The sequence below is a fragment of the Myotis brandtii genome, unplaced genomic scaffold (genome assembly GCF_000412655.1).
Source record: "Myotis brandtii unplaced genomic scaffold, ASM41265v1 scaffold727, whole genome shotgun sequence".
In the NCBI taxonomy this organism is placed as follows: domain Eukaryota; kingdom Metazoa; phylum Chordata; class Mammalia; order Chiroptera; family Vespertilionidae; genus Myotis; species Myotis brandtii.
The window spans coordinates 13,839-26,178 of NW_005370872.1; the positions used below are offsets into that span (position 1 = coordinate 13,839).

Below are 12,340 nucleotides of genomic sequence, written 5' to 3' on the forward strand. Positions count from 1 at the left end.
TGGCTTCCTCCATCACTGGAGCAAGCAAGCCTCCTGTTCACTTCAGCTGCGTGGCTGCCGGCGGCCACCATCGTTGGCAGTTAATTTGCATATCCTGCTGATTAGCCAATGGGAAGCGTAGCAGAGGTATGGTCAATTACAATGTTTGTCTATTATTAGATAGGATAGGGAGGGACTCCCTTAAACAACTGATACTGGATTTCTTACCAGTCTCAATATGTGGCGATTAACCACGTTTAATTTCATTTGAAGAAGATAAAATTTGACAGTATTTCCATCCAAATCCTGTGGCATAACATCTATTCATTGAACTCAACCAAATTTATAGAGCAGATATGAAGATACACTGTGTTATATACAAACATATGTATTCATGGAAATAGCTAGCCTGTGCCTGAGCCCTATCCTAATCAAGAAAATGCACTGTAAGGATTAATATTAAAGTTCAATATTATGTGCTGTTGTGACATTTGGTAAACTTGAGAAGGTGTTTAACAGCCTACCTGCAAGTGCCACTTTCCAATCTGCTCTCCTGGATAAGGTCCCACAGCTAAACAATGCTTCTTGTCAAGGGGCCATGTGTAACCCTGCTCAGCCTGGAATACCAAGCTTCAGTTCCCTGTCAGCCATGAAATTATTTAAACAAGCATGCCATAACCTTCCAGGGAAACCAGGGGATAACCCACCTTCCACAGCCCCTGGTTGCTCCCTCTGTTCCTGAGGGCAACCTTGATGAGGCCTGCATGGCTGGCACTGCCCTCCTTCCTTGGTTTAGGAGTATATGTGACTAATAAATATCTGTCAATCCATCTGTCCAGTGACAGATGCCATTACTTGCTGTCCCCCAAACTGTGTGGTAGACATCCCTCCCTCACCAATGGGGTGAAAAGGAGGTGATTAAAATAGAAAACCCCTTTATTCTTTCTTTTAAATGAGAATCAGCATTTACGTATGAATCAGGAACTATCAGGAACTATATTTGCTCCTGGTTGCTTTCCTGGTTCTGCCTTCTTAGAGAACCCAGAAGATTCTGGGTTGCTCTATAGATAGAAACATCCTATCTATCCCATTGTTTATTGGAGAAATTCCTACCCTCTTGTGACCATCTCAGTGACACAAATGAGACTGAATTGGGGACTGGCCCCCATTGATGAGTGCTGGGTGGAGGGAATGTGGTCCATTGAGGAGCAGGAAGAGGTAGGGATGACAGTGCCCACTTTTCTCTGCCAGGACCATTTCTCCTTTCTCCAAGCACATGGGGTTGGTGCCATTACTCTCCTGGGTTTAGTCAATCAGCCTCACTGCTCTATCTGTTTCCCTTTTTGTCCTCTCCTCTTCTATCACTTAGACGGAATCCCTGAGGTTTAGATATTTGGCCATTTGATTGCCCCAGATAATCAAATGACTCTCAAAGCTGCAGTTACATTCCCATGTGTGCCATACTGTGGAAAATAATTTTGATTTTTCTCAATAAGTTCAACATTGAATTGCCATATAATCCTGCAATTCCACTCCAGAGTATTTAGTGAAAAGAATTACAATGTATAATCCTGTCCCCACACCCACTACCTGTTCTTTCCTGGTGCTTCCATTTCATAAAATATTTGCCTTTGACCACAAACCTGAGAATACATCCTTGGTCTATACTCTCACTCACATTCCAAATCCTATTATGCCCACTCCTTTTCACAGTAATGGTTAAGCTTCTTTTGTTAGTTCCATCTCTTTAGGGTCCACTGTGTACAGGGATGCTAAGACCCTAATGAATGCTTTCACCTTAATACATAGAGAAAAGTGTTCTGTTTCTCAAAGTCTGTATTATATCTCTGTTAGCAGCCCACAAAGATCACAAATGTCCATCTTGAAGTAAATGGGCACAGTAATGTGCAACACAGCTATGTTGTTTCTCTTCATGCAGAAAGTAATAAAAGATGAAAAGTCACTCTGGCTTTAGGGTGAAAATTCTTATCTGGGGAGAATCAGTATTCTGGTCATTTCTTTCGCTTTAAAAATGGCCATATATGAGAAAGTGCAAAGCTCAAGGAACATCTGGCCAACAGCTCCCATTCAGTGTTCCAGAGAATCCTGAACCACATCCTTAATGGAGATTGAGACTGGGTCTAACATGGAGGCCTGGGGCCATTTTCCTTCTCCTCACTGTAAGCACTCACAGACTGCTATCATCATTCTCCAGAGATTGGTAACCATCTTCCCAGAAGAGCAAGGAAATAACAAATGTAGCCAGTGCACAAGAATCTTGCATCCCTATCTGTAATCAAGTCTAGGGCCTTTTCCCTTTGGCTCTTTGTGTCTTAGCTTGGCTGTACATTTGAATTTTCAGAGGAGAGTATATAAAATACTAAATTCCTGGTCCCAACATCATAGATGCTGAATCAGTTGGTCTAGTTTGAGGCACAGGCGTTAGTATTCTCCTTAAGTCATAGAATGAGTAAGTTGTGTATCAAAATCGTCTGGAGTCATTTTAACAATTCTAAGTATCACATGATCTCACTCATATGTGGGATATAATAACAAATAAACTGATGAACAAAAATAGACCTCCGAGACATAGAAGCATGAACAGTCTGTTGAACCTTAGAGGGAAGGCAGTGGAGGGTGGGTGGGAAGAGATCAACCAATAGACTTGGATACATATACAATTGTCCTTGGAGACAGACAATTGGATGGACTTGTATAAAGTAATAATCACCTTTTTCTTCACGCCACCTTTTCCTGGAAGTTCAGGTAGATACTGAAAGAGTAAAAGATCCAAGTGTATCGTTAGCTTGTGTTTATGTTTTGTGGGTCTGGCATTACAACCTCCTCCCAAATATTTCTATTTGGATATTCCACTGTCAGATCAAACCAAGATGTCTAAATGAGAAACCATCTTCCTCTCCTCAGCTGTTCTTCTAGAATTCATTAATAGTAGCTGGAAAATCCTTCTTAGAATTTTTTCCTTTTCTTTTGTGTTCTTATTTACTTAAGTTTTCATTTCCTTCACAATCTTTTTGACAGCTTTCACTTCCTTTCCATTCCCACCAGTGCCACTCAAGTTATTTCCTCACACCAGGGCTGTTCAACTTACACATACTTGTCCCACAGCTATTGCGTGTCAGATACTCTGCACAATGTTGGGCACACAAAGATGTATAAACCCTAGAGGGATCTAGGAGAGCAAGGGTTTGCATGAAAGGATAAGTATAAAACTGTGAGAAGGGCCTTAATAGTGTGGTCAGAGAGGCCAGAGAAGGGATGACAAGGCAGGTCAGTCAGGGAATATTCAGAGAGGGGTGACATTAGAGCTGAGCATTGTAGGTTCACTATAGGTATCTTGGGCTGAAAGACAGTGAAGTCATTTGCAGGCCCCATGTTGTCTGAGATACTGTTTCACATATGTCATTTCACACCTCAGGTTCTGCATTGTCTATGTCAGTGATGGCGAACCTATGACAAGCGTGTCAGAGGTGACACGCAAACTCATTTTTTTGGTTGATTTTTCTTTGTTAAATGGCATTTAAATGTATAAAATAATATCAAAAATATAAATCTTTGTTTTACTATGGTTGCAAATATCAAGACGTTTCTATATGTGACACGGCACCAGAGTTAAGTTAGGGTTTTTCAAAATGCTGACACGCTGAGCTCAAAAGTTTCGCCATCTCTGGTCTATGCTATGAGTTTAAAATCCTTAGCTTGGCATTAAATCCCTCCAACCCTCCCACCCCCCCGCCCCAATTGATGGATTATGCCTTATCACACACAATCCATCTACCTCAATCTGAGGAACCAGGTTAGTCATGGTTCTGGTTTTTACAACATTCTTTCTCTCGAGTGCCTTCTGACCACTTGTTTGGCATAAACTGTCTCCTTTCTTTCAGTGGCTAAAGTTGTCTGCAAGCACCTCAGTCAGAATGACCTTTCCCTCCTCCAGGCTCCTGCCCCAACCGAGCCCCTTTGACAACATCAATGTGCTGTCTTGTCCTGACTTATGAGTGTGGGGTGCCTCCCTCCAGGAAAGGATAATGTTAGGGGACCTCAGGGCTCTAGCCATGACACAACATATATTTGGTGAGCAAATAGTGACCTTTTCTTCAAATACAACAAGGAAAATCACTGGAATACCTCTTTCAGGAATCTTAGGGGTGTCCCAGCGCAGTACACACTGTTCTTCCAGTTACTTAATTTTTCATAGCCTCCTTCAACTTCAAATTCCCTGGGGGTGTACCAATTTCCATCCTCTCTCCTTATACACTTCACCGTGGCTCCTGTAAGACCGGGATAAGTTGATCCTGACACCTCCTTGTCCTCAGAGCTCAGACACTGGATCTACAGGCACCCAATTTGGGTTCAAGATCACTAGCAGAAGAGTGTAGCCTCACCTTTTATACTTGAGAATCCCCAAACCCAGCCTGTAAATACCATGTAAGGAGATTTTCTACTTTGGAGTGAAATCTGAAATGGAGGCCCTGCCCTGCTGCTCTCACTGACACTAAGGCAACATCTGTGCCCTGTATTACAATGATTTCCTTCCAGTTCAATGGCATTATTGGGCTGATATTTTTCTTATGTGGAATCATGGATAACTGACTTTAAAGTAATTATGAAATATTATTCAGTGGAAAATTTTACTTATATATAGATAAAAGATAGTCATAGACTTAATAACATTATTCATTAGAGAAAATAAAATAAAAACCTCATTTAGATACTACGTCACACCTTCTAGGATGGCTATAATGAAAAAGATAGACAATAAGCAGTGTTGGTGAGGATGCAGAGAAATGAGAGCACTCAGATTTTACTGGTGGGAATATAAACTTGTGCCATACTGTGGAAAATAATTTTGATTTTTCTCAATAAGTTCAACATTGAATTGCCATATAATCCTGCAATTCCACTCCAGAGTATTTAGTGAAAAGAATTAAAAAACCAGGTTCACCAAAATCTTTATTCAAAACAGCATTATTCATAATAGTGAAAGGGTGAGAAAACCTAAACTGATAGATAAATGCGTTACTGTGTCTCCACACCATGGGCTATTATATTATTTGACAATAAAAAAGAATAAAGTATAATGGATGATATATACATATGAACCTGGAAAACATAATGCTGAGTGAAAACCAGTCACCAAAAGGCACATGTTATATGAGTCAATTGATATGAAATATATAGGATAGGCCAGTATATAGATCATAAAATAGATGAGTGGTTGCATAGGGCTGCATGGTGGGGTGAGGTGGGAGTCGGTATTGACTCCTGAGAGACATGGTGTTTCCTTTAGTGGGGGACAAAACTGTTCTAAAATTAGATTGTAATGATGGTTGTATAATCTTGTGAATAAACAAAACAGAAACAAAAAGCTCAACAGTGAATTCTACACTTAAAATGGTGAATTAGTAGTATATATGTGAGTTATATCTCAGTAAAGCTGTTTAAAAATAGTTTTGATGCAAACATATTATTTATTCACATACCCACATTAAGACTAATCTGATATGGAGTTCATCATAATAGACAACTATTTGAAAGCTTTATAATGTTCAAATCAGAAAACATTTACAGTCATTATGTACATTGTCTCAAAGTCACACCAGGAGGCAGGTTTTTAATTATTATCCATTTATTAGATGAGAAGTTTCAGGCTCAGAAAAGTCCCAATCTTTACTAAGTCACTCTTGGTAGAGCTGAGGCTGGGACTCAGGTTTTCTGATTCTAAATTTTGTGAACTCCTCACTACAACAAACACCCTGTCTTGTTGATGGTTTCCAGAAGGGGTATAGGATATGAAGGTGGAGGCTGATTCAAAATAAAGTATGCAATATTTTCCATCCACAGACTGACATTTCTGCACTTCTCTTTGGTTCCTTGGGCATCCTCATGGATACATCCATGTGGAAGTGAACACAATATGTACCATTTCTTAAAGTATAAAAACATCATCTTAGAGAGCGCTACCTCTTCTCAAGACAAAATTGGGGCCCCAATTCCTTAAACAATGGGTAATTTACATGGGTAATTCCATTACTTCTCGTGATTCCTTCATGGAGGGCTTATAAGTGAAAGTAGACCTTGAAACTTACCTCGTTTCAATTTTCTCTTAATTAACATGCCCACCATCTCCCCACAGGTCACAGGAAGGATTTCAGCCGTATAATCCACTTCCACATCTGTGTGCATTTTTCCCCCTGAGAAAGAAGATTCTTCATGGTGTCTCATTTTACAACTGCACAAATACAACTTCCTCCCATGTTGAGATTGTTTCTATGAAGACATAGGAGTACTTACGAAACTTTATGCCACAAATCTTCAGAGTTTCAAAGTCTTTCTGTCATTGGCATGTGCCCAGTGGCATGTGCCCAGTGGCATTTTTGATGCACAACAAAAGAATGCCTACCTTCATCTCACCTCTCAAATCTCACACAATCAGAATGCCTTAGCAGAGTGCTACCAGGCTTCTATAAAACTGTAGTAACTCTCAATGCAGTCATCCCTTCCCCTGATTCTTTCATGACAATGAAACCTACAGCTGCTGTCCCGTTCTGAAGGAAGGTCTCCATCTATGCTCTTCCAGTGCAGTTAGGTAGCTGGAGACAGAATCAGAGACTATATTTGTATCTCCCTGTTTGATCTCTGACTCAGGGAGAGGATAATGATGACTTAACCCTGAAGATAGTGTCTACCTGCTAGTCATGTTCTCTACTTTGCCTCATTTGTCCCTCACATCAACTTTCTCCAAAGCTGAAAGAGGAGCTGAGGAAGCTCAAGAACAATCTGCAAATTGCATGACTTGCTTGACCATTACAGTTTGACAATGGTGTGCCCTTGATAAAAAGCTACACGGAATGCTCTGATAATCTAACTCCATGACGTCGTCTCCTCCTGTCCACACATTTCTCTATTATGGGTATTTTGTCTCCGTAGGCATCTTTCCCCAATCTAGGCAGAAAGGGATCAGCTCCTTCCTGCCTTGTATAAGGACAAAAGTGGTGGGGAATTAATAGCATTATATAGACCAATTGCGAATATCTGCATTCTGTTCTGACCATTGCTGGTGAGGATGCATTGTTCTTCCCCACTCTTCAGAGTGTCTAGAGATTTCAGATATAATTTTGGTTATTCTCCAAAGCTGAAAGAGGAGCTGAGGAAGCTCAAGAACAATCTGCAAATTGCATGACTTGCTTGACCATTACAGTTTGACAATGGTGTGCCCTTGATAAAAAGCTACACGGAATGCTCTGATAATCTAACTCCATGACGTCGTCTCCTCCTGTCCACACATTTCTCTATTATGGGTATTTTGTCTCCGTAGGCATCTTTCCCCAATCTAGGCAGAAAGGGATCAGCTCCTTCCTGCCTTGTATAAGGACAAAAGTGGTGGGGAATTAATAGCATTATATAGATCAATTATGAAAATCTGGATTCTGTTCTGACCATTGCTGGTGAGGATGCATTGTTCTTCCCCACTCTTCAGAGTGTCTAGAGATTTCAGATATAATTTTGGTTATATTTTTTTGGAAATGCTGTTTCCCTGCTTGTATCTGATCCTTCCGGATGAAAAATGTGAGTGACAATATGAGATTATTGGAATCAAAGATGAAGAGATGAATGGTACACAATATATTTTATCTCTCCTCCTCTCCCCCACCCCCACAATATTTTTCGTAGTGAAGGAAGAGCAAAAGATCCAGGCACCTGAGGATGCAATACCTAGGAGGTATGGGAGGTGGAAGAGCACTAACCATATTTGTCTTTCAAGACTGTCCTGAAAGAAATCACTCTTGTCTTATTCTCCCACCACATATGTAGATGCTGATTCTGCAATTCAGCATCAGATGTGAGGAATCAGGGGCTGCTGCCAGCATTAGCATCTCCCAGGCAGAACATTTCTGGACATGGTCCCCTCACTGATTCTCAGTCATTGGATGAAGGGTTGCGGGAGACATCATGAAGAAATAGAACAGATTGGATAGACTGTATTGCCCCCATCTCTTTCCAAAACCCATCAACAATGAACAGAGCTGAAAATTTTAAGGCTACAGGTGATCAGGGACCAACCCTACCCATGGCTGATATATTCCCCTCAGGAACCTGAACAAGTATAAATGCTTCTGTTTCAGGATCACCATGTGTGCCATTGGGATTGCATTTCCTGTGTGAAAGCCTGACATTCACTTGCCTCCCTCATGCAACCATGGTGACTTGCACCATAGCGGTGGTCATAGGAGACCTAAGAAATTATGGTTTAGGACATTTGTTAAATTCTGAAGGAAACAATTTGAATGAATATACTACTAGACTCCAGGGGTCAGGTTAATCTTGGCTGGTGGAGTGGTGTCCTCACAGGGAAATAGCCAGAATGTGCTTTGTGAGGTGAATTTGTTGGTACCCAATTCGCCATGCAATTCCACATGCCCCAGAGTATCTTTTCAAAGATGTGTGAATAGCAAAGATTTTTGAAGCTAGAGTTAATGTAGCTCCCCAAGTCAGAGGGCAAATTTATTTTCTGACCAGTATAAAATAGAGAGCATCTCCCTCTTAATTATCCCAGGATAGTAAAGTGTCCTCCTCAGAGGAGAGCTGTTTAAGTTCTAGGGTGATGGTCATATTTTGTCTCTTGATAACAATTAGGATTTTACAGGAGAACCCTTTAATAAGAATCCATAGAATGAAATATCTAGTATTTGTACATCTCATTGTAAATTTTATCTAAAAGAAAAAGAAATACAAACAAATATTGAATCTAGTTAATGATATGCATGCTAAAGTGTTTTGGGGGAAGTGTATTATTGTCTGCAACTTTAAAATGTTTCAAAGTTGAGGATGGTTAGTGGATGAATCGAGAAATGGATAGATGGACAAAAATGAGATAAAGTAAGCACAGTACATGCTAATTGTGAGTCTATGTTTACTGTAAAATTGTTCAAGTTTTTCAGTAGCCTTAAAGTTTTCATAATTCAAAAGTTGGAAAAAGATATTTTGGCAAGAAAAATAGCTTATTAACCAAAAAATGACAGTTAAAACCCAAGGAGAATATTCATCAGCCACACAATAGAGCAGTGATGGGGAAACTTTTGAGCTCGGTGTGTCAGCATTTAGAGAAACTCTAACTTAACTCTGGTGTCGTGTCACATATAGAAATTTTTTGATCTTTGCAACCATAGTAAAACAAAGATTTATATATTTTTTTAAAATATATTTTATTGATTTTTTACAGAGAGGAAGGGAGAGGGATAGAGAGCTAGAAACATCGATGAGAGAGAATCATCGACCAGCTGCCTCCTGCACATCTCCTACTGGGGGTGAGCCCGCAACCAACGTACATGCCCTTGACCGGAATCGAACCCGGGACCTTTCAGTCCGCAGGTCGACGCTCTATCCACTGAGCCAAGCCGGTTTTGGCAAGATTTATATTTTTGAAATTTATTTTATATTTTAAATGCCATTTAACAGAAAAATCAACCAAAAAAGGAGTTCCCGTGTCACCTCTGACACACATCATCACTGCAATAGAGTCTAGAAGACAATGCAGTGATCATATTAGCATAGTAAAAAGAAATAAACATTGACTTAGAATTTTTTAATCTTGGCAAAAAATTCTTTCTGTACAGTGTGGCTCAGTTGGTTGGAGTGCCGTCCCTAGCACAGAAAGGCTGTGTGTTTGATTCCTATCAGGGCACATTACTAGGTTGTTGGTTTGCTCCCCGGTCAGTTGGAGCCCATACAAGAGGCAACTGATCGATATTTCTCTTCCACATAGATTTCTATCTACCTATCTATCTATCACCTATCTTCTTCTCTCTATAGAAAAATCAATTAAAAATTCTTTCAAAATAAAGGCAAATTTGCACATATAACACTTAGACACTCTCACTAAAAGAACCAAGGATTTATTCAGCTAGACCAAAGTTGAAACCAAAAAAAGAAACATAAAATGATGTGAATAAAATGATGAAAAATTTAAGTAAATGATAATGTTTCAAAATTTATGAGAAGAAAATTAGTAACAATAGCTAAATGATGGAGATGGGATGTTGAGATTGAGGGAATCCATGCTAAGATCCTTGTCATCTGTTGAAATTAAGGCATGGTTAAAGAAATTATAGAAATTTTACCTCCAGTTTCCAACCAGTGGAGAAAAAGGTAGAATATAGAATTCTATCTCAATCATTCAGAAAGTAGGAAAGAGACACAGAAACATACAAAAATAATGGTTAGCAATAATATAGATGTATAAGTCCACATATATCAGGGATCATAATGAAAGTACCAAATAAAGCATAACTATTTAAAGGTGAGAAATATCTGAGAAAATTACAAAAAGCTGTGTTTTTACAAGAGACATAAAACAAAGTTGCATGGGGTGGGAATCTATGAAAAGGGGTAAAAACTATAAAAGTTAATGTAGCCATATTAGCATCCTGAAAAAAAAAGATTTGAAGGTTAAAAGCATTGATAAGGATAAAGGGGAACTATAAAATAAGAAGGTATCTAAGTTATAACAATCATAAAAGGCATCAAAATTTTAATGTAAAACAACAGAACATGGAGGAGTTGGCAAATGTAATCATTTGGAAAACTTAACACATCTCTATCCAACATGATGGAACAAATACAACCTAATTTACCACGGATCCAGTAAATTTAAACAGTGTGCTTGATAAAGAGCCTTTATGAAGGGAGAAGCCGGAACCCAGCAAGGAGTTCAAATGTACATATTTTAAAGTGACCTAGAACATTTACGAATATTGGTCACACCGGTTCCAAAGGGACTTTCAACACCTTTTAAAGAGTTACTGAAATAAATTCTTCATGTCATGTTCCAGATACCCATTTTAATTCTTAATTTACTAACAGAATATCTGCGGCTGCAAAGATCAAAAAATTTCTATATGTAACAGTGCACCAGAGTTAAGTTAGGCTTTTTCAAAATGCTGGCAAGCCGAGCTCAAAAGGTTCGCCATCACTGGCCTAGGCCCTAACATAGCCATATGGCTGGAGCTCAGTAGGAACCTTGGAAAGTGACATGATCTTAAAAGTGGCTAAAATGGCCCTAGCCAGATTGGCTCAGTGGATAGAACATTGGTCTGCGAACTGATGGGTCACAGGTTTGATTTTAGTCAAGGGCATGTGCCTAGGTAGCAGGCTCCATCCCCAGTAGGGGGTGTGCAGGAGTCAGCTGATCAGCAATTCTCTCTCATCATTGATGTTTCTCTCTCTCTCTCCCTCTCCCTTCCTCTGTGAAACAAATTTTTAAAAAGTGGCTAATATTAAAGATCAAAGAAGTTTCCTAAAGCACAGGGCCTAAAAGAGCTAAAAGCATTTTGAAAAAGAGAATCAAAATTGTAGGCCTTACTACCTGACTTCAGGACTCATTCTAAAGCTACAGTAATCAAATCCTGTAGTATTGACATAAGGGTAGACATGTAAGTAAATGGAACAGAAAAAGAATTCCAGAAATACACTCAAAGTCATATGGCCAATTTATTTTCAAATGGATGTGAAAGCAAATTAATTCAATGTAGAAAGGATTGTATTTTCAACAAATTTTGCAGGGACAATTGAATATCCCTATGCCAAAAAAAAAAAAAGTTCTTAGCTAACATCATATGCAAAAATGAACTTAAACTGGATCATAGAGCTAAATGTAAACATCAAACCATAAAACTTCTTGAAGAAAACAGGATCTCAAATTAGGCAAAGAAGATTTCTTTAGAATCCCAAATTACATATTATGAAAGGGAAAATTGTTGAATTAGACTTCATCAAATATTAAAAATTTTGTTCTTCAAAAAAAGGTGCCAAGAAAATGAAAAGGTCAGCTTTTTCAGACTATAAGACATAACCAACAAAGGATTTGAATCCAGGACATATAAATAACTCTTTAACAAACAAAACAAAACAAAAAAAGAGATAGCTCAATTAAATAAGGGTAAAAGATTTCAATAAATACTTCACCAAAATGGATCTGTGGATAATGGCAAGTAAATGAAAAGATGCTCAGTACCATTAATTATTAGGGAGATGCAAATTAGAATTGCAAGAAAAACCATTAAATGGCTCCTAAGAATAGCTATAATTAAAAACAAAAACAAACTAACAATACCAAGTACTGGTAAGTATGCAGAGCAATTGGAACTTTCAAACATTGCTAGTGGAAATATGAAAGGGTACAACCACTTTGAAAAATACTTTGGCAGATTCACAAAGCATCAAACATGCAGTTACGTTCAATTAATATGACTTAGTAGTACTTCTTTTAGTATTTATCCAAGAAAAATTAAAAATATGTTCACCCAAATATTTGTATGAACATGTTCCTCATTGTTTTTTTTTT

At 38.7% G+C, this 12,340-nt stretch overlaps 1 protein-coding gene across 1 annotated transcript in view; it reads right to left on the bottom strand.

Annotated features, from left to right (window-relative positions):
* The window catches only part of LOC102253161 (nuclear body protein SP140-like protein), an 84,719-nt gene that overhangs the window by 4,578 nt on the left and 67,801 nt on the right, over window positions 1-12,340 (bottom strand). Inside the window, exons 8-10 of the mRNA XM_014530177.1 lie at window positions 6,087-6,191; window positions 4,126-4,268; window positions 2,711-2,752 (exon numbers count right to left, since the gene is read on the bottom strand). Of these exons, the coding sequence (XP_014385663.1) occupies window positions 2,711-2,752; window positions 4,126-4,268; window positions 6,087-6,191 (290 nt within the window). The remainder of the gene's footprint in view (window positions 1-2,710; window positions 2,753-4,125; window positions 4,269-6,086; window positions 6,192-12,340) is intronic.